Source organism: Amblyomma maculatum, chromosome 7 (assembly GCF_055883805.1).
Source record: "Amblyomma maculatum isolate TAMU_Amacu chromosome 7, ASM5588380v1, whole genome shotgun sequence".
Lineage (NCBI taxonomy): Eukaryota > Metazoa > Arthropoda > Arachnida > Ixodida > Ixodidae > Amblyomma > Amblyomma maculatum.
The window spans coordinates 73,178,164-73,201,612 of record NC_139350.1 but is presented as its reverse complement, the minus strand read 5'-3'; the positions used below and the strand labels follow the sequence as shown (position 1 = coordinate 73,201,612).

Here is a 23,449-nt window from a genome sequence, read left to right as displayed (position 1 = left end):
GATTTGCTCCCATGCCAGAGTTGAACCGTCGGTGTGTGACAGCAGGGCCTGGATTACACTGTGAGCCACGACTGGGTGCGGCGCCTGCGGCTCGTCGCCTTGTTCCACACCTGTGTCCATGGTGATGCTTAGGATGAGCCCCCAATTTTTCCGGTTCTAGGGGTTAAAAATGGGGTTATTGCTTCAAATGAAAAACACATTCATGAAGCAAAACGTCAATCCCACACATAAGTCCGCTCCGCTGACCAATGGCTCAGTTCAAACACTGCACCACAGACAACACACGCTTCTTCCGTTGTCTCGATACCATCTTCCTTCCTCCCCGTGCACACCTAGCCTCGACCCCAAACCATCGTCTTGCTACCCTCATGACCGCTGGGCACCTCACAAGTGTCTCGCCCCGCAGGGGCACCTGTTAAAGCAGGTGTTTGCGTGTACTGTGCGACACCACGGACCCCAGCACCCACGCTTAGCCGTGCGTGGCATCGCCGTGTCTGGGGAAAAGGGGATCCTGGTGGTTGAGCCGATGCCGAGTGCTTGGACCTTTAAGGCCCCTCGGCGGAGGCAACACGAGGCCCACGAGGCCCACGCTTCCCATAGACGGCACCTCCGGGCTGACCCACCCGTGGGAAATCGGCAGTCGCCTTTTCCTATCCTCCCCTCCATCTTTTGCTTTCCTATCTTCTTTCTTATAACTGTCCTGTCTTCTCCTATCTTCAATTCTTCCTGCTTCCGGGCGGCAAGGGTTAACCTTGTGTGGCTAACCACCCTGCGTTACGCCATATTTGGTTATAGTCAGGGTGTACAACTGGCGTGGGCAGGACTATCTTCCAAGTTCCTGTCCAGTCCCCTTGTTGGACTCCGTGGTGGGTGGTTGCCACCCTGGCCGAAAAACATACTATTTTATGGCTTCTTCTAAACTTTCAACCGATTGCCTCCCTGCGAAGCGGGGGCGCACCGAGTTCACTGCTCAGTTTTTTGTGAAGACTGCAAACAGCTTTCCCCGATACCATGTAATTCATAGTGGGCACACTGAAAAAACTGCAAGACACATCTCCCATTCATTGTGTCAAAGACTCTAACCGATGCCATAGGGCAAGGATACAAAATAAAGAAACTAGGAAACGGAGACCTTCTTTTGGAAGTGCTGTACCACCACCAGTTCGAGAAACTCTCAGCAGTCACTGCATTTGGACACACACATTGTTATAAGCCTGCACCGTTCGTGGTGTCCTCTCAGACAATGACCTCAAATACATGACCGAAGAAGAGCTTCTGGAGGGACTGAAAGATCAAAACGTCACAAACGTCCACATGATAAGAATCAGACGAGACAACAAGGAAATCGACACCAAACACTTTGTCCTCACCTTCGCTTTGAGCACACTTCCAGACTCGGTGCAGGTGGGGTACACAAAAATCAGCATTAGACCCTACATCCCTAATCCGCGACGTTGCTTCAAGTGCCAAAAGTATGGTCACGGTGCACAGAGCTGCCGAGGCCGACCCACCTGTGCTAAATGTGCCGCTCATGAGCATGAAATTGAAGATTGCAATGTTCAACCACACCTTTGTGCAAACTGTGAGGGCGCCCATCCTGCCTACTCATGAAGCTGCCCAGTATTGAAAAGAGAAAAAGATATACTAACCCTCAAGGTCAAAGAAAACCTAACATTCAAAGAAGCGCGGACAAAGCTTGAGAATCAAAACCCAACATACTCCGTTGTGACGCAGAAGGGCGTAGCATCACAGCGGATTTCGGCGCCTGCCCAGGCCACGCACAGTGAGCCAGGAGCAGCGCCATCTGCGCCCTTGGCGGAAGCAGCTGCCGCTGCTCTGCCGCGCGAACCTCTCGGTCAGCCGGCCCCAAGGCACCGTCACACATGGGGAAGTCTAAAACAGACCTATCCATCCCCTGTACACAATCTTCCAGCACATCTGACGATGTGATGGATACAACCCCGCCTCCGCTGCAGCGGTGGCAGAGCTCTCTGGAGCATAAAAGAAGGGACAAAATCCCTATTACAGGTCCAAAGGACCAACCAACATAAGTTTTTTTTTAACTTTTTCACCGTTTTCTAAACATGTTATTCCTAATCCACTGGAATTGTTGTGGCCTTTTAAAAAACTACAATGACGTAACAGACCTTTTAAATTCACTGTCCCCTGTGGTGCTATGCCTACAAGAGACCAATCTGGGACCTCAACAAAAAAAAAATCTTAAAAAAGCGCAAAGTGTTTCGATGTGACAGAGAGCAAGCAGGTCGCCTCTCCGGAGGCGTTGCTATTGTTGTGCAGAGCAGTATTGCAACGCGAGAAGTTCATCTCAAAACTAATTTCGAAGCTGTTGCAGTTACTGTTGTTCATTATAAAATAATCACAATATGTTCTGTCTACCTTCAACCTCATGTCATTGTTACCCTTCACGATTTAGAGGAACTTTTACAACAGTTACCTGAACCATATATTTTAGTTGGAGATTTTAATGCACACTCCTCCTTTTGAGGGAGTGAGCAAACAGACAGTAGAGGACGTATTTTAGAAGCTTTTTGCTGTGCAACAACGTCTGCCTCCTGAATACAGGTAAACAAACATATTGCTCCCCAAGCTCAGGAAAAATGAGCTGCTTAGATCTATCATTTTGTTCACCATCAATTTTCACCGATCTTAAATGGGACGTTCTCGACGACCCATATGGAAGTGATCATTTACCTGTCATAATAAGTCTAACATCCTCACCATCCATCACTCTAACCAAACCACGGCGATGGAAACTTCACTTGGCAGATTGGACACTTTTCCTGTCCAAAGCTGACCTCATAAAAGTATTTTCAGAAAATCTCAGCATAGATGAGCTGAATGAAGAGATTACAGCTTGTATTATTGCTGCAGCACACCTAGCTATTCCACAGTCCTCGGGAACTGTATAGCAAAACCATAAAGTGTGGTATACACAAGAGTGCAAAGAGGCAAAAAGAAAACAAAATAAAGCTTGGGGAATATTCCGGAGATATCCCACACATGAGCACCTTATAACTTTTAAAAAGGCCAGGGCTAAAGCACGGTGCATTCGCCACAAAGCTGGAAAAGCCTCATGGCAAAATTATGTGTCATCAATAAATAGCTCAACCACATCTAAAAAAATGTGGGAGCAGGTTAATAAACTAGACGGCAAATACTATATCCTTTCACGATTCCACTTTTAACAACTCCTGGTACACAAATGAGTGTAGAAGAACAAGCAAACATATTGGAGGAACATTTCGCTACAATCTCTAGTTCGGCACACTATACACATTCCTTTATAAAGTATAAAAAAGCAGCTGAAAAACAGACTCCCAATAGCTGGAGGCACAAATTAACCTTTTAACTTTTTAATTACACTTGAAGAAATAACTAGAGTATTAAATGCCGGCAAACAAACTGCACCAGGTCCAGATGAAATACATTATGAAATGCTTGCTCATTTGACTCCATTGTCAGTAGATGCATTATTGAAATTTTTTAATAAAATATGGATATCTGGAACAATACCAGAAGCCTGGAAGACAGCCGTTATAGTACCACTCTTAAAGCCTGGCAAGCCCCCGGACTCCCCAGGCAGTTATAGGCCAATAGCCCTGACGAGCTACCTTGCAAAAGCTTTTGAAAGCATTGTAAATACAAGGCTCATGTTTGTTCTTGAATCCCGGAAACTTCTTGATACCCATCAGTGCGGCTACAAAAAAGCATGTTCAACTATTGATCACCTTGCCCGACTGGAAAATACTATCCGAGAAGCCTTTATCCATAAACAGCATTGCCTTGCCGTATTTTTTGACCTCGAAAAAGCCTATGACACCACGTGGAGGTTTGGGATCCTGCGTGATTTGGGAGAGCTTGGCATTCGCGGCAGGATGCTAAAATGTATAAGCGACTTTCTCTCTCAACGCTCATTTAAAGTACGTCTCGGTTCTGCCCTTTCTAAAACCTTCATACAAGAAAATGGTGTGCCTCAAGGATGTATTTTAAGTACTACTCTGTTTATAGTAAAAATTAACAGTATAGCAAAAATAATCCCAAAATCCGTTATGTACTCTGTCTACGTAGACGACCTTCAGATTGCATGTACATCCTCCAATGTGTCAACATGTGAGAGGCAAATACAGCTCACAGTAAATAGACTGGCAACGTGGGCAGATAGGAATGGCTTCAGGTTTTCTACTCAAAAGTCGGTAGTCGTTTTGTTCTCTCTCAGAAGAGGACTGCACATTGATCCCACCATCCACCTTAATGATGTTAAGCTACCTGTAAAGCACGAACATAAATTTCTAGGGCTAACTTTTGACAGAAAGCTTTCATTCCTTCCCCACATAAACAACCTAAAAAAGAAAGCTTCAAAATCTCTCAATATATTGAAAGTCCTTTCACATAAACACTGGGGATCTGACAGAACATGTCTTTTAAAAGTTTACCGCTCTGTGGTTCGCTCATGTTTAGATTATGGCTGCATAATATATGGATCTGCAAGGCCGTCATATTTAAAACGACTGGACTCCGTACACAATTCAGGCTTGCATATTTCAACTAGTGCATATAGGACATCCCCCATAAACAGCTTATATGTAGAAACCAATGAACCATCACTTACAAGCTGAGGAAACATGCTCACATGCTCATACATTCTAAAGATCCGTTCACTGCCAAACCATATCTGTTACCCAATAGTTACAAAGTGCCAGTCTCGAACACTGTTCATAAACAAACCTCAAAAAATAAAACCACTTCTGCTCCGCTTTGAAGAGAAATGTCAAGTTTTAGACTTAATAGACTCATTACCTAATATTACCCGAAAACCTGATCCACTTCCACCATGGTACTGCCTGCCATCTGTATGTGACTTCACATTAAACCAATTCCAGAAAAAACAAACACCACGTGAACACATATTGCAGGAATTTTTAGCCCTAAGTGAAAAATACAGAGAATATGTGGCATTCTATACAGATGGTTCAAAATCTGCACAATACGTCGGAAGCGCAGTGGTCCAAAACAATTGGAATAGAACAGTACGGCTACCACAATGTGCATCCATTTTCACTGCCGAGTGTTATGCAGTCCTCATGGCCCTAGAAAAAATTAAAATTGAAAACATAGAGAATAGTGTCATTTACACTGATTCTTTGAGCATACTAACAGCATATAATCATAAAAATGCAGGCAAATCGCTTATTGGTGACATCATACACAGCATAAAAACAGCCACAACCCAGGGACATACCGTAAAGCTTTGCTGGGTTCCGAGTCACATAGGAATTGATGGAAATGAAAGCACTGATATATGCGTTGCACAAGCTCGACATATAGAAATGAAGAAAGTGCACGTTCCCTACAAAGAAGCAGTCAAATTAATGCAGTCTAAGCTAAGAGATAGATGGCAGTCTAAATGGAATAATGAAGAAAATAATAAGCTACACCTAGTAAAACCTGTCATATCTGAATGGAAGTCATGCACACACCAAGAACGATTCACTGAAGTCATTTTATGTCGCCTCCGTATTGGACATACACACCTTACACATGGTTATATTCTTAGAAAAGAGGAAATACCAACATGCAACCTTTGCGGAGAAACAATCACAATTAATCACATTTTATATTCCTGTACAAAGCTCGAAGAACTAAGAAAGAAGCATTTTCCAATATTTTATTCAGAATATATTCCTATTCACCCTAGCTTACTCATAGGAGAAAATGCTCTTGTTAATATATCATGCGTTTTTATGTTCTTAAAAGATGCCAACCTTCTTAACAAATTATGAGTTTTTTTTTTTAACCATATTCAATACATCTGCTGCATGGACAGCAGATCTCATCATGTGTTTGGCGCATGATAGCCTTAGATGCTTATGCGCCATAAAACACAACACACAACACAACAACAAGTGTCTCGTTAGCTGTTGCTTCTTTTCAGAAGCTATCCTGGTGGACAGACATCACGCCAGCACAGGCTTGTATGCGGTACAGCAGGCCACTGCAAAATTGCGGAAAAACTGCCCCTTATGTCACTGCTGCAAGCGGGTTTGAAGAATTTGATCTGCTGTGGTCAGAACCTGTCCTTATTTTTTTCTTTCAAAGCCAGCATGCACACTTGACAAGATATCGGGAAATGTGTTTTTCTTTGCTAGGACCAACTAGAACGTAAATAATTGCATAGTTGCAGTGTCAGGTGACACGAGGGCATGCTAAAGCACTGAAATGCAGCATGTGCTATTGTCTTCATTGTGACTTGCAGTGCCCAGAAGCATGGCCACAGCGTTTCCCGGAAGCACGTTGGAGTCGACAAGTGGAGCCAGTGAACACGGAGGGGAAGGATTTTGTTCTTCCAACTGTCGGCGTTCTTCTCTGCATACTCGGGTCTGTTCTTGGCAGTATCAAAGTGTTCTGTCTAGTTGGAGCACTGTCACATCACTGGTGCCTGCGTCATCATGTCTGCATGACAACAGTGCAAGGCGCGCGGTGCAATTGAGCCTGTTTACTGTCATGAGCGTTTATCATGCCTGAATTTTGCACTCAGGATGTAGCAAGTCTGGGAATAGAGCAGCTTGCGTTTCACTCACAGCGTGATTGCGGCATGCAGTAAACGCTGTGTGTGGTCAAGGCTTTATGATTTCCGATTGCATTGAGCAGACGATGCGGGGGTTCCAGCTGACTGCTAGGGCAGAGGAATCTTTTCCACTTTTTCAAATTCATTGCTTGCGATACAACTGTGCACCTGGAAAGCACTGACCACATGCTCGCTGGCTGCAAGTCATATTAAACGCAATGTACAAACAGGACCAGGAAAGGGCATGTGTCATATCATCCTTGTCGGGTTTTAGTGTGCTATTTGTTTGTCATCTTGTTTTGGAAGAATGCAGGCAGCGGCATCAGCTGTAGTGGAGTGCCTCCTAGAGGGCCCTGCTAGGGAGTGAGAGGAAAATTGCTAGTAAAACCTCTTTACAAGAGACACTCAAGGGACCCGAATACGGTGTCTCTTTTAACCAAGGTCTCTCGTAACCAAAAGTTCGTACCAACTAGTATGTGCAGCACTTTAGATTTCCATAGCAAAATTCTGTTCCTCATTAGCGTCCTTTTACGTTGCAATATGTCACCAACTGAGGAGTGCCACCTCTTGACTGGAAAGTCAAAATGTCCCCGTTATATCAGCCACACAGGAATGTGATGTGAGTGGTTGAAACTGCGGGGACATTTTGATTTTTCAGTCAAGAGAAGTCACTCCTTTGTTCCTGACATGTTGCAACATAAAAGGACACTAATGAGGAACAGAATTTTGCTATGGAAATCTAAATTGCCACAGATACGAATTGATGAGTCAGCTGCGTTACATGAGCGTACCTGGGTTAATTGTAATTCTTCTAAATAGTGATGAAGTTACTTAGGACCCGGAAATGTTGCCCTAGTAACAAAGTGTAACCAACCAGTGTAACTTAGTAACCAACCAACCATTTTCAAGTGCCTTTTATAACCGAGTGTCTCTTGTAATGCGATTTTACTGTAATTGAGTGGTGAAAAATTGTTTGCTTATGTCATAATTAGCACAGTTTTCTGCTGTAGTTGCATGAAGTAAGAGCTTGCGTTGACCATATTTGCGGCTTTGCGATAGAATGCCTGCCTGCTGATCATAAGGTCCAGCACAGTGAGTCTATCTTTGCCATATGCTACTTCCTGTTCCCGTGAAATTTGACTTGAGCTAAGTTTAGGCAAGTGGCATAGAAAGGACAAGTCTGGGCTTAATTTGAGGCCTTAAAATGTTGTATTAGCTCTGGTATATTCTGCTTGTGTGCTTTGAACGCTTTTTGTATGGTGGTACGTTTTCTTATTTCTAAGCGTAGGGAACTGTTTAGCACACTCTTTATCACTATAGAAGTTTGTTCAGGGGACTGTTGATTAGCTCCCATTGTTTACACTCATGCTTTGCCATTAAAGCATCCAGTGCAGGGAATAAAAGGACCGTTATGTATACATAATTGCAAAACAGAACAGGTTTATTTTGTTAGAAGCCCCTTGTTTATTAACCCAGAACAACAGAGATGCCTTTTTAATTATGAAATGGGCCCTTTCATTGAGATAATAAATAATGCACTACAAAAATGTATGGCTGTTTGCAGTTGTTGCAGTTTGATCCAATTCATTTAAGACAAGTCCTCAATGCTGGTGGCACAAAAAGAGGTTGTTTATATGATTTTGTGCATTGGCATGCATAAGTTAGCAGCTGTTTTTCATCTTCTGGTTGTGGACAAAAAATGTAGGTTAGTTTGCATAAATACAGAACTTTGCACCGCAGCATGTAGTAAATACTACAGAAAATAGTCATTTTTGATTTTTGTGCCTTGATGCAGATTGCAGCAGAAGACAAATAACGAAGGCTTGCAGCAGAGCTTCATGAGATGAGCAATTAGGTGAATACTTCCTGTTTTCTGTTATGAGAGCCGCAACTTTCGCAGTTCAGCTGTGCCTATAAATTTGGTTATAGGCAAAAGAAAAAACCACAATGGCAAGTGGTGCATTTTGTGATAACTGTCTTCACACCCCTGTATTCATCTTTATCATGCACTGAATACAGTGCCATGTGCCACAGGTGACAGTTATAAAACTGCCATCGTTGAAGCCAGTCTTATTTCGTTTGAGCAGGGTTCTCAAGTTCTTTTGCTCAACAGCCTTCGGTATTTACCACGGAACCACTCACACTGTCACAAAAAGGCAATGTTGCTTGCATATGAACTCCTGGTTTTCTTTTTTCTATTTATTTTGTAAGCATTTTTTTAATGTTGCTTGCATATTAACTCCTGGGTTACTTTTTTTTTCTGTTTATTTTGTAAGCATTTTTTTAATGTTACTGGCATAACTCCTGGTTTTCATTTTTTCTATTTATTTTGTAAGCATTTTTTGTTTTCTTGAGTTTGGCTACATGCTTTGACGTGCATCATGGCACGATGCCAAGATCTGGGCTGCGGATGATGCCTACGCTGATGGTGCGAAACTGAGAAACAAGCTAGGATAAGGAAATCTAATGCTCTGAAATAGGCTTAAAAGACCCGTGCATTGTGCCTGACTCACTAGCATAGCAAGGAGTGGGACAGGAGCATTGGGGGAAAAGGTGTGGGGAAGACAGGGAAAAAGCTGTCTTTCCTCCTGCGGTATGACGCAGGTATAAAAAATACGGTTCGCTGAAGGCAATACTAGTGCCAGTAAGGCTTCAGTATTGCCAATGGAGGTGGCACTGCCCACCAAGTGCTGTTTTGGCTGCAGATGGTTCATTGAAAAGCCATTCTTCTATTTATTTTGTAAGCATTTTTTGTTTTCTTGAGTTTGGCTACATGCTTTGACGTGCATCATGGCACGATGCCAAGATCTGGGCTGCGGATGATGCCTACGCTGATGGTGCGAAACTGAGAAACAAGCTAGGATAAGGAAATCTAATGCTCTGAAATAGGCTTAAAAGACCCGTGCATTGTGCCTGACTCACTAGCATAGCAAGGAGTGGGACAGGAGCATTGGGGGAAAAGGTGTGGGGAAGACAGGGAAAAAGCTGTCTTTCCTCCTGCGGTATGACGCAGGTATAAAAAATACGGTTCGCTGAAGGCAATACTAGTGCCAGTAAGGCTTCAGTATTGCCAATGGAGGTGGCACTGCCCACCAAGTGCTGTTTTGGCTGCAGATGGTTCATTGAAAAGCCATGAACTGCTACGTGGCTGGCTGCATAACTTAATTTCCCGTGGCACTGTATGTTAAAGTTCATGTTTCTTTGTTGCTATGAGAGCTTTGACACACCTTTTAGCCGTACATGCTTATTAGAGCTGATCCTTGTACAGTCATGAACAAAGTTTGCAAGGTGCAGATTTGCAAAAAATATATGCCTCAAGAATCCGCGTATAATACAAGCTCGTTATAATACAAGGTGCAATTTTGGGATAGTAAAAACGGAAAAAAAAATTTTCAACCACGTCTGATACAAGCGAGGAAAAATCAGTGAAGCATTGATTGCACTATATTTCGCAGTTGGCTCATCGTTTTTGCGTCCAACACCACCCCACAACAGACATTCAATAATGCTGTGAACCTTCATGTGCCGATGCTGGTTCACTTCTCTACTTGTGCTGACACTCTTGGTCAGAGAATTTTATGCGTCATGAGAAGAGCAGCTCATATTTGCCCCAGTAATCGCAGAAGCCACAAGGTCCTACGGTTGTTCTAATATCTAAAACTAGTAGGCCGCTCCCGGCTCGGACGTAGAATGGCAGCGCACGAGCTACCGACCATCATGCACCGTGCTCGCGCCTGTTCACGTCAACATCTCATGCAGATGCGTGGTGTGTGCACCCAGGAAGTGTTCTCAGGTCCAGGGTTTTTATTTTTTTTTATTTATTTATTTACATTACCCCTCAGGGCCAGAGGCATTACAGAGGGGGAGTGGTAAATACACAAAAAATGAACAGAGTACAGTATGTAAGTACATGAATGTCAAATAGCACCTGAGTATACAATGTTAGCTAGAGCTACGCGGAACTGCTCATAGTTAGTAATGCCAACAATTTTTGCGGGAAGGTGGTTCCAGTCTCGTGAGGTTCGCGGCAGGAAAGATTGTGAGAAGCATTTCGTGTTACATGATAAAATTCCAACTTTGTGTTGATGGTCAATGCGATGGGATACATAAATTGGACGGGGAATGAGGCGATCACGAAGAGCGGGATGATGGTACAACTTCTGGTACGTGTATTGTCTGCCGAGAGTCCTTTGCTGGAGCTATCTATCAGTTAAGGTCTTTGTCGGTACTTCTAAATGCGTTCAGTATCCCGCATTTCTTGAAAGCACGACCAATGTGCTCCTTGGGAATACTGTTCAAACGTCTGTGGCTCAGCTGTAGGGCGTGGCAAGCACGACTGGAGAGGCCCGTGAGAGACCTGTGCAATGTGCCAGGTGATCCTTTCTCTATCCGCATAATTCATATCCTGAGTCTCTTTGAGAAGCTAAACCCTCAAAACCAAACCAAACCTTTCTTTATTCTTCATCCCTACATCGTGCGAGGTGTGGCCGACCTTCCGGCCGTGTGTGCGTCGCGGGCACCATAGTCGCAAGAATCGTGATAAAACCGAAGCCACCAAAACAGTCAGCCTATACCACCTCTAGATAGTGCCTCGTCTCGCTGAAAGCCTGATGCTGATGGCATTGATTGATAATGAGACCAGAACTGTGAATTTAGGGTGAAGTTTGTTTGGATCTGCATATAATGGAAGGCAGAAATCTGACATGATAAGATTGGGGGAAATAACCTCATATTATACGAGGCTTTTACAATATTTTATTTCAGTATTGTCTCACTAGCCAGTCAGATGGCATTTGTTCCAGCAGATATAGCACTCAGTTCTCCTCATGCTTCTACACTTTTTTTTCTTTCTTTTCCCGCCGGGGTGGCGCAGTGGTTACGGCGCTCGACTACTGTTCCCAAGGACGCGGGATCGAATCCCGGCCTTGGCGGCCGCTTTTCGGTGGAGGCGAAAAGCAAGGCGCCCGTGTGCTGTGCGATGTCAGTGCACGTTAAAGAACCCCAGGTGGTCGAAATTTACGAAGTCCTCCACTACGGCATCTCTCATAGCCCGAGTCGCTTTGGGACGTTAAACCCCACAAAAGCAAACAAAACCAAACTTTTTTTCGAGCCTGCAACATTTGTGCGGAGATATGTAAATACAAGTTTACATTTCACTTTATCCGAGAGGGATAATTAGTGTTTTTCAACATTGACACATTGTCACCACATAAACATTCTTTTTCTTGGACTATCACAGGCTCCTCACTAATCTTCTCATGTCGCAGAACACTTTGATGGTGCACATTACATGTGTAGGGTCTAAATATTGTCCAAAGTAAAGCCTGTATGCTATTTGTTATTAGTGTTAATACAATTCAGACTGGTCCAGGACAATTTATTTATATACTTACATCTCAGTTTTTATTGTGTTATGCTTAAATTCAGTAAAATAGCTATTGGTTTTAATCTTGGTTTCTGCCCTGAAAACCTTACCTGCAGAAGCTGCCTGAAGCTTGCCAGTGCTATTTTGGAGAGGTGTGTGCTTTGCAACTAGTTCAGTCTCCCTTAGCACTATATACTGATAAAAGAATGCAGATTTGCTTAGTCCTTCCAGGGGTAACCAGCAGCCCTTTTGCCTTTTTGTGAGGCCATAAAGGTCATAGTCATCGCATACTATTTTAGTTGATATCATGCTATAGCATTGTTGCTCGTGCTATCATCTTACATACTTTAATTGCATCCATTTGGGCTGATACATGTATGCTGGAAAGTATGCATCAAATTAAGGGTCAAATATACATTACTGGCTATAGGCAACATACCGTTATTGCATTACTGCAGTTTACCTTTGGTTGTGAGCACCAGCTAATTCCAACTTAAATCGTAGGGCAAATGCATATTTAACATATGCGATAAAGGACTGTGATGTGGACTGAAAGCTGCAGGTCTTGACCATTGGTTTCAACCTCCATGGGCTGCTAGAGTGCTGCCTGAAACCGCTTGCGCAGCCTGAGAAATTCCAGCCCCAGTAGCAGATAACTTGCCATCTGCATTAATGAGCCAATTTTATGTAACAGTTGCATAATAAGGCAGTGCAAGCAGAAGCCTACAGTGCCTAAGGAACATCTTAGCCAAAGCTACAGTGTCCTAGAAGGGGGCAGTGGGCTTACTCAGCTGCTTCTCTGATGCAGTCCGCGTTACATCTAAGAGGTGGCACCACAAGCAACTTCAGTGTAAGCTTCTTGCAGCTTTCGTTTTCCTGACGTGTCTCTTGATTTCAGATTAAGTTGTTAAGTCCTTTTTTTTGCTTTTAGTTTTGAAACACTTGAGGTTCTTCTTTAGCAAGCAGCACAGTTGTTTAGGCCACATGATATTTCGCTTCATAGTACCTTGTGTAAAAGGACGACAGCAACTCCGGTGATTTGCCTATCCTAACCGTGAGAGATTTTATTGAAATAAGTCGTAGCCGACGAATTTTGTTCATGCGGAATTAGTAGGTGGTTATTTTATTATATATCCAAACGAAAGGAAAAGATGTTTGCCAGCCCCGGTATCTGCTATCTGGTATCAAGCACCGTAACTGAGGTGGTGGAAATAAAGCGATAGTGAGGAAGTGATGGAGGAAATTAGACAGGTGAGTGACAGGGAGAAAGGACAGGCTTTTAAGTTTTCTGAATTATCAGGCGACAATAAAAAAATTATGTAACAAATCTTGCATTAGAGGATCGGTGGGCAAATATACTGTTTCGTTGCGTGTCGACTAAATTAATTTTGTATCAAGGTTATGTCTGGTAGTCCACCAGTGAATTAAAAAAAAAAGCGCGTATACTTCCTAGCCGAGCTATAAAAGCAGACATGCTAGTGAAGTTTGTGAATTTGCTAAGCCAGAATGAAATATTGGGTGTATGGCTTAAATATTTCCTGCATTTGTTACCCACCATACAGTTACAATATTGTGTCATGGGTTACGTACGTACAGTAATATAAGTGAAACCCAAATGAATATAACAGGGCTGTTACTGACTTGCAGCTTTTATTTCCGAGAACTGAAGTGCAACATCCAGCCATTGATTCATGCATATGTGCAACGGCTCAACTTGAGCTGCTTAGCCCTCTAGCTATCGCTCACTGTAAGTCAGCAATTGTAAGTTCCTTCACGTTGAAATGATGTATGATGCCATAAAAACTAATTATTTCAGCTGTGAGGGTAGGAGCGTGTGCATCACAAACTAGTTCGACGGAAAGTCTGCTCTGAACAGCTGCCAGCTAGTATTTCCATTATGCTAGCTCGCCCTGATCAGAAGCATATTGGTCCGTGATGAGACCCTCGCTTTTTCATGAAGCTCTACAGCTGAATGAATGTATAAAGGAGGCTTCTTCGGTCACAGTAGTTCGTTAGCCTCTCCTGTTTGCTGTTCTCACCTCTCTTTTTTGGAGGATGTGCACCTAAACACTGAGCAGATATCACGTGGCTCGAAATGGAGCTCGCATACTGCGCTCATGTTGTCCAGGCACTCGTCAGCGCTGTGGTCTGCGGTCTGTTGAGGTTTGCCTACTCTTACCGCCTATTTCCATCTTGGAAACGCCAAATAAAGACAACTTCTGTCCACCCTTCACGTAAGCGTAGCCCCCCCCCCCCCCCCCCCCCCCCCCTTCCGCCCGCCACACGTATCAGTTTTTTTATATCGCCATTGCTCGTGGCTCAGTCACCCCAAAGCACACTTATCTCTTGCATGCCGTGTGCGACAAAAACATTGAAGAAAAAAAAAAAAGAAACCTTGCGACGACGTTCACAGCAAACTAATGCAAATCAGCAACCTGGGCTATACACGCGGGCTGCTGCACTACAGTAGCTGGGCTGTGCCACTGCTTCCATGTTCCATTGAAGCTGACAACAGTGGCGCCACTCGGCCTCATATTGTCGACGTCACGGAGCTGGCACTCCGCATAGCATCAGCCGGCGAGTAAGCTTATCATGGTGTTTCCGAGACCAGATTGTAGGGGAGCGTTAACTTAGCATTATCTGAGCTTGAGTACTTCTAATAATGTCTGACAGCTTAGTCAAGCTGGTTTGTAGATGGCTTGTTTGGCTGGACTAGCTGAAAACACAAATGTCTTGAAAATGGCAGTGAGACTTGCAGCCATAATTCGCATGCATGTGCCATTTTGATTGTTGAAGGGCTCTGTTTTGAAAGATACATTGATTGAAGTGAGGTCTTATAGAAGATCTACTACTGCCTCGTTGTATGTTGCATATCCTGCCTATATGTTTTCTTGCTTCTTTAAATGCAACAAATATTTCCTGAGGGCTACCTCTTTAGATGCCATTGGCAGGACGCTTGCATGGCGAAACGCAATGCAATGCTGTAGTCACTGTGGCCGTACTGCCACCCGAAAATTTCGCGCAAGTGCAGTGGGCAGCAGACAACGCACCGAGCCTCGCCTCCATAGCTGCAACAAAGCTGCGCATCAAAGCTCGGGGGAAGTGTGCTCAGAAAGAAGAAACTTAAAAAACTTGCGTCATGCTTGTTCGCTGCGGCTGTGGCGCACTTTTTTTTTTTATTTATTTTTTGGTGCGCTACAGGAAAATAGGCAGACACTGCTTGGACCCATAGCCAGCGGCTAGTAAAGGGTCCAATGGAAAAAGTTCATAGGTTGCAGGCACCCAATCGTCAAAGTTAGAGACATCAGAAGCAGTTAACGTTACAATAAACATAAGAAAGTTAGTTATCGCTTATACATTTGTAAAATTACCAATGAAGAGAAGAAAACATAAACTAAAACCTCACAAATCAAACAAAAGCGCGTAGAACTTATACAAGAATTAAAGCAAAGAAAGATGAATGCATAATGTCACCACACTATAACAATACATAATGTCACATGTCGCGGAGAAATAACGCATCAGATAAAATACAGGTATATGTAGGGGTTACATGGGTAATACCAGGCGAACAATGTAAAGTTAAGTAGGCAAATGCGAGTTTAGACTCAAAGTGTTTCATTCATTTTAAGGCAGTATTCTTTTATTGCAATGGAAAAGTTCTTGGCAAGCTTTACGTCACAGGGTAGAGAATTCCAGATTTTGAAGCCCGTAAACTGCAGCATACGCTCACCATAAACGTTTCTTTTTATGGGTAAATTAAAATTTCCGTAAGTGTGGCTTCGGGTTGCACGTGACGGGATGTTAAATATAGATATATCGAAGGGGAGGTTGTTACTTACTATTTTGTGAATACATTCAGCAGTGTTTTTCTGACGAAGCAGGTCAAAAGGCAGCACGCGTAGTTTAATAAATAGTGGTTTGCTGGGTCTAGAGTAGTCTGAAAACGAGATTATTCTGAGTGCTCGCTTTTGTGAACGTCTAATGGGTTCTAGGTAAGTATTGTACGTCCAACCCCACGACTCAATGCAGTATGACAGGTGAGTATGTACTAATGTGAAGTAAAGGATTCTCAGAATATTGACATCAAAATATTGACGAAATTGATGCAGAGCATAGCAACCCGATGCAATCTTCGTGCAAATGGAGTCAATCTGATGTTGCCAATGTAAATGGTTATCTAGGGTCACTCCAAGGTACGTAAAGACAGTGGTTGGTTCAAGCTGGGTCTGACTGATAGTTAATCTAATATCACTCGAGTCCAGTGATTTTTTTCCGTGAATGGAACAGTATGTATTTAGTTTTCTTAGTGTTCAATGTTAATTTGTTCGCAAGATACCAGTCTGCAATTTTTTTCAATTCTGTGTTTGCGATGCTTTCTAGTTCGGCAGTATGACAAGCAGTAACGATAATGGCAGTGTCATCGGCATACATGAGAGCTCTGGCTGAGGATAATATCTGAGGAAAATCGTTGACGTAAAGTGAGAACAGTAACCGACCGAGTGTTGACCCTTGCGGTACTCCTGTGTATAAGCACCGCACATTTGATGTTAGGTTATTCATTGAGGCAACTTGTTTGCGATCAGTAAGGTAACTAGAAAAAAAGTCGAGCACCCTATCACGAAATCCATATATCCTTAATTTATTAAGCATGATGCCGTGGTTCACTGTGTCGAAGGCTTTTCTTATGTCCAGAAATATAACAGCGGCCAGCTCATTGTTATCTAATGCACTGTTAATTGCCTGGGTGAGTGTAATGACTGCTGAGCTAGTAGAGTGCTTTGGGCGAAATCCATGTTGCTGGGGGCAGATAATATTATATTTCTCAAGAAAAAGGAGAATACGTTTGGACAGAATTTTTTCAAATATGTTATTAATAACGCTAAGTACGGAAATAGGCCTGTAACTAGAGGGGTCAGAAGGGTCACCATCTTTAAATACGGGGGTAACTCGGGCTACCTTTAAGGGTGATGGGTATGTGTAATTCAGCAGGGAATGATTGAACAGCCGGCATAGTATGGGCCCTAAGATATCAATATTTTCCTTAATAAGCTTTGCAGGAATACCGTCCAAGCCTGCTGCCTTGTTTGTTTTCAACTCCATGACAACCGACAACACCTCATTGATTTCAACTTCGTGCAGAGTGAAAGAATTAACAACTGACGCTGGAAGATTATTGTCTGCACTGGCATCAGGAAGCTTTGCAGCTAGATCTGGACCGACACTTGTGAAAAATGTATTGAATTCATCAACAGCTTTTTCAGTGATATTAGAGGGAAGTGTGGGACATCTTTTCAAGTTTTGTGTTACCTCATTCATAACTTCCCACATTTTTTTTGGATTTCCAGCAGAACCTTGAATTCGGCTAGTAAAATATTCTTTTTTTTGGGCGCTCATTAAGGACACTGATTTATTACGCACGCATTTGTACTGATACAGATAATATTCGTTGCCTTTATGATGTAGCCATTTATGACACCAATAGTCCTTTCTTCTTAATATGTTCAATATTTCTTCGGTCATCCAGGGACAAATTGGTTTATGACGCTGGGAAGACTCTACACTTTGGCTGCTGCGATTTATAAGGTCAACCAGAGCGCTAATCAAGTTAGAGAACTCTATATTCACATCTTCATGATATATTAAGTCAGTATTGAGTAATAACAATTTGTTACGGAATAATTCATAATTTAACTTGGTTGTATTTCTTGGTTTCATACCTTTTACTTTTGTAGGTGTGTCTACCTTAACAAAAATTGACAAGTGATCCGAAATTGGTGTTTGGTAGACGCCAGCATGTACACCGGTGTCAATATTTGTCGGTGCATGATCGATAGATGTTGCCGAAAGGGTGGTTATGCGTGTTGGAGAAGCAATCAAGTTGCGGAAGTTGTATGATTGAAGAAGGTATGTGTAATCTGGGGCACTCGTGGAACTAGTATCAATATTCATGTCACCAACGATAATAACTCGGTTTTTGTAGCTTTTAGTTAAAGAGGACAAGATTGATTCCAGTTTATCAAAAAAATCAGCAAGATTTGAATTCGGAGGTCGGTAGACTACGCCCACTATAAGCCCGCATTCAAGTTTCACAAATAATGCTTCAAGTTCGGGTGAACAACAAGAGACTGATGATAAGATAGTGTAGTGAAGGCTTTCTGTCACGAATAATGCCACACCGCGAAACTGCGTGTCCCATGGGCGTGATATTGTTGCATAGCCGGGAATTGATATATGTTCATGTTTCCTGAGCCACGTTTCAGTGGTCGCTATGATTTCAAAAAACTCTCCATTGCTGACGATAAAAGAATTTAAAGAGTTCAAGTTTCTGTTTATGCTGCGAACGTTACTGTGAAGTACAGATATGCCTTTTCTGGGAGCCATCATGAGCTAGAGTCGGTGTAGCTAGCATCGTTTAGTAGCTGTTCGCCAGAAATATTGGCTATTCTTTCCAGATCTGCTTCACAGGTAACGTGGACTACTTTCGATTTTTCGGCTTTCCTCATTAATATTTTTCCGTCGGAGACCCAAGCGAACTTCCAGCCTTTAGCGCGTTTAGTTTGAATTGCTTTTCCCAAGAGTATCTTATTTTCTGGGCATAGGTGTTCGTTGACGAATATAGGATCCGTTCCTTCAAATCCAAGCATCGATGTGTTCAGTCGCGTTTTTTTTTGCCGCCAGCAAAAATCTATCTCGGTTAGCCCATAAGGCAAACCGTACAACAACATTTGGTGGCCCTTTAGCCTTTGTAGGCACACGATGTGCGATTTCAATGTCATGGCTGGATAGTTCTGTGCACAAACATGAAGCGACTGCCTCAACAACCTTATTAAGGTCCTCATTTTCAGCGACAGGTATGCCCTTCAGTTCGAGATTGCTCTTTCTACTGTACTGCTTCAGTTCGATCAATTGTTTTTTGGTGTCGCTGAGTTCGTTACTTATTTTTCGGTTTTCTTTCTGGCACTCAAGAATCAGTTGTTTTGCATCTTCAAGTTCTTTACGGAGTGTCTTTACTTCGGCCCTGAATTCTTCAAAGTTCTCGTTGATGTAGTTCATTCCTGTTTTGACCGATGTGAGTTCTTCCTGTATAGCTGTGTTTGATGACTGCAGCTTCTTTACCTCATTCTTTAGTTCTGTCATAACTTCCACGAATCTGGAAGTCATATCAGTCAAAACTCTGACTATTTCTTTTATACTACTTGGTGTTTTTTCGGCAAGTGTCTGTGCAAATTCGGTTAAAACATCCCTGGTTTTGCTTCCCATCGTGGCAGGGTGTACCGCTTACAGCCTGTGCGAGAGTACAACACTGGCAAATTCAGAGCAGTCCAGCAGCCATAAACTACAAAAACAGAACAGATAATAACTTTGTTTTGCCACCTGCTACAAGCGAGGGCAGCGATTTAGCAGAAGTGGTAGCCACGGCTGCCGGTACCGCTCTGAATGTGCCTTGGTCGATGATCCATGGCTTTATATAGGTGAAGGTGACGCCTCCAGACGTTGGGCCGCCACAGTAGAAAGGCACGTGTCTTGATGATGACGTCCGTTGCGCATGCGTGTAGCTCCTGATGTCCTTGCTGTTGACGACCTTTTCTTATCGGATGCCTGCAACAAGCGAGGGCAGCGATTTAGCAGAAGTGGTAGCCACGGCTGCCGGTACCCGCCCTGAATGTGCCTTGGTCGATGATCCATGGCTTTATATAGGTGAAGGTGACGCCTCCAGACGTTGGGCCGCCGCAGTAGAAAGGCACATGTCTTGATGATGACGTCCGTTGCGCATGCGCGTAGCTCCTGATGTCCTTGCTGTTGACGACCTTTTCTTATCGGATGCCTGCAACAAGCGAGGGCAGCAATTTAGCAGAAGTGGTAGCCACGGCTGCCGGTACCGCTCTGAATGTCTTCGATTGTGAACCAGGGTACAGTGTGGTATGTTGTGTGTGCATATAATTGCAGAGATTTGTAAGCTCACATTCTGTTGACATGCCAGATTTGTCACAAATCGCCATTTCCTGTCTAGGGAACATGTCTGTGTGTGGCTTCCTTGCGATAAACTTTGGCAGAAGGGGCGGTGGGCTGCATCTTGTTTGGAAGGTTTGAGATAAACCTGGGCGGTCTTATTCTGCATGACTGCATGGCAGAGATGGTAGGTTACGCAGCATTATCTGTGGTGAACTAGGACTTTATCAGTGCAGTGTCTGTGCTACGAAGGCGGGTTGCATTCTGTACGTCTGCACATTTATCTGTAAATATAAATAGTATTCGGAATGGATACTAGTTGCATGAAGCATGTTTTGCAAGAATGTTGACCTGTCATGTTGCGATATTTCTCTTCAGTGACCTGAAAATGTCTAAGGTGCTTCTTTTGGGTTGAACTCACTCATTAACATACCCATTAGCATGTTTACAGCTACCTTGTTTACCTTATTTCTTGCATGTATGAGTGGTTCATTGTTGGGCCCTGTTTGTAGGTTTCTTAAGTTCTGTGACCAGTAGTAATAATTTTGGCAGATTGTTTTCAGCAGGTGATGTGTCTACCTTGAAAAAGAAGTTGACAGCACGGACTTCATGGTTGTCATATGGAATCGGGAGGTGTGCCCTTAGTTATTGCAGGGCTGCTTTGTTCTTGGTGTTCCCCTGAAACCTTGCAGCTCAGTCTGCTTTTTTTCATCTACTGTTTGAAGCAGTGGGAATAACCTTTGCCTATGTGCAGTACCTACTCTTGTTGGTCATCGGGATGCGTCTGTTGCTAGCCTATTGGAATTTTGTCAAATATTGCTGCGCTTGGAAACAATGCATTCTATGAAAATTATCCCGAATGTTTGTAAGGCTTTGGTTGCATTATGTGGTGATGTTTCAAGGAAAAACATGGAACCTATGGTTCATGCATGCTACCTTGTGTCCTTAAATGATGTAAAGCTAGGATCCAATCCCTCTCGTGCAGCTCACAGATGTAAAAATGAATATATGAGTGGTTTGACTGGTTTTGACGCTGTTTCTGTTTTCATTGAGCAAGAGAATCCTCTGCTGTCTCTTGAATATGTGTCATGTTACAGCAAAGTATAGTGGCTGTCTGTGTACAGTCAAATCTCGATATAATGAATCATGCTGGACCGCAAAAAAATTATTCGTTATTTTGAAACATTGTTGGGTTGAAAAACTGGCGGGTATAGTCAGTGGACCGGAAAGCGTGGCGTGACATGGTCCATAGGGTCACGAAGAGTCGGACACGACTGAACGCCTGAACTGAACTGATAGTCAGTGGTAAAACCTAGGTGCAAAAATGATGTACCTTGGCAGTAGGCATGCATGCAGACAGGCAAAAGCTCAAATGAAAATGTTAAACTTGAAAGCTGATTTATTTGAAGAAATCAGTTATTTTCTTCTGCTGCATGCAGCACACACGACAGCGCACTGCACCCTCCACTTTGCACAACAGCTCATATGGTATGCGATGCACCGAGTGATGAAAGTTTGGACTTTGCCCATGCGCAATAAAACAGTTAAATTTGACCTTCAGTGCTCAGTGTAGTCTTCTTTGTCTTCAGAATGATCGCGACGGTCGATAGGGCAATGCTCAGCTGTTCGCAGAGGCCGATTTGCCTTTTCCTTGCATCAGTTTCTTCCAGCGAAAACTGCTTTCGTATCTTTTTGGTGCCGTCATTGGCTGCAATCATCGTTGAATCGCGCGCACAACTTCGAAATAAGATAATTCACGCCCCAACAATACTTTCCTGCACGCACGTATGGCACAACTGACTGGGAAACAACAAACAACACTGAGAAGGAAAAAAAGGCAAGCGGCTAGGCCTGCTGGCTACTGCATATTACTGTGCAGCTTTGTGGTGGCACTAGTAGCTGGCGCTAGAGGCTGAGTACAGTCTGAGAAGTGATCATGAACATATTAACCTGCAGTTGGAGGTCCTCTTCAAAAGGAAAGTGTGGGAGGGACAAAAAGGAAATGCACAGTTAAACGAGGAATAAATAAAGCTAATAGCACCAGGTATAGAGCAAGCAATAGAGAAATGTCCCATGGCAAAGTGGGATTATAAGCAGGTAGAGGCAGTCATAAGTATGAAAACTAAAGTGGGCTGTGCTGATTCCACAGGTAGTCTAGCTGGCTGATTCATCGCACGGGACATCATGGGAGGTGGAGCGTCCATTTTGTTCACCGGCAACAGCTGTGACAACCTCCAGACTGTACAAAAGGGACAGTCAACCACGCAGCAACTTCAGTGGTTTCAATGGCACCTTCCGAAACGCAATGCGCAGCCCTATGCTTGTCTTCATGCAGGTTGATGGCAGAGGTTTTTTTTTTTTCTAAATGCCTGAGAACCAGTTGTGTTGGATTAGTGGTGTTGCCGAGCCCCTATTTTTTACTGTTGCTGCTGGGAATCATTTTATGCTATGTGTTTGCTACTACAACTGAGCAGTGGCGATATGGACGGAAATTCTTGGCCTAAGATTGACGATGCTCTCAGGGTGGTTACTGAAATTCAGGTCTCTCAGACTTCTTCAAAATGGATTACAGGATGAGCAAGTGAGGCTGACAGTTATGGAAGGAGGGCTCACATCACTTCGTTTACTAAGGAAGGTGGAAAAGTGCGAGGTAACAACTGCTGCTGTACAGAAACTCCACATATAGCCAGAAAAGTACATTACCTAAAAATAGGAGCCGCCACAATAAGCTCGTTATCTTTACCTTAAAGGAAGACTGAGAAGATACTACATCCTTCGAAAAACATTTCACAGAGAGCATGTTTAAGGATGCATCATGATCGCTACAGATACCTGGTTGCAACTCTTGGTAGCCATGACTCCTAAGTAGTTTGTGTAGTTTGTGTCTTATAGCATACTTATTGTGATGGTCGCAGTGTGGGCGTAGCTCTAGTAATCAAAAACAGTATTTCATTTCAAAAACGTAATGGCATAGCTGGACACGAAAGTGTATGGTGCACCCTTAACTCGTACAGCACGTCAGTTCTGATATGTCGTGAGTACAGGCGTCCTAACACTGCTGTCGAATACATGATGCAATTGCATGATTTCCTTCTCACCACGCTGAATGACAGAACCAAACTGATACCGTATTTTCTTGCATAATGCTCGCACCCCCCACATTGGGCGTCAAAAATCTGAATTTGTTTTTTCCTCGTATAATCATCGCACCACCAATATTACCACCGCGAGAGTCGTCTGTTAGTAGTAGCAAGTGCCATCTTTGTAGCGGTATTGAGCCTAGCTGGCCTCGTTGTGTGCGGCATTCAGGCCAACACCGTGCCCATGGTTCTTTGAAAAACCTCGGTAAAGACAGCCTGCCAGGTTGGCTCTCTGTTTAAAAAAAATAATAAAAAGTCGTAGGCATCTAAAGCGGTTTTTTATTTATGTCAGGCTAAACAGCCAGTGAGTGACTGTACAAGGGGCAGTTCATGAATTACATATTTACGAGACACACTTGTTGGGGCAAAATTTGGATTAGCGTTTGTGCACGCTGATGTCGGCCG

General features: G+C 43.4%; 1 protein-coding gene across 3 annotated transcripts in view; it reads left to right on the top strand.

Annotated features, from left to right (window-relative positions):
• LOC146183636 (uncharacterized) overlaps positions 1–23,449 on the top strand; it is a 50,769-nt gene that overhangs the window by 9,488 nt on the left and 17,832 nt on the right. For all 3 annotated transcript variants that reach the window (XM_084609172.1, XM_084609169.1, XM_084609171.1), the window contains exon 2: positions 6,275–6,396. In XM_084609172.1, coding sequence (XP_084465298.1) covers positions 6,275–6,396 — 122 coding nt within the window. The remainder of the gene's footprint in view (positions 1–6,274; positions 6,397–23,449) is intronic.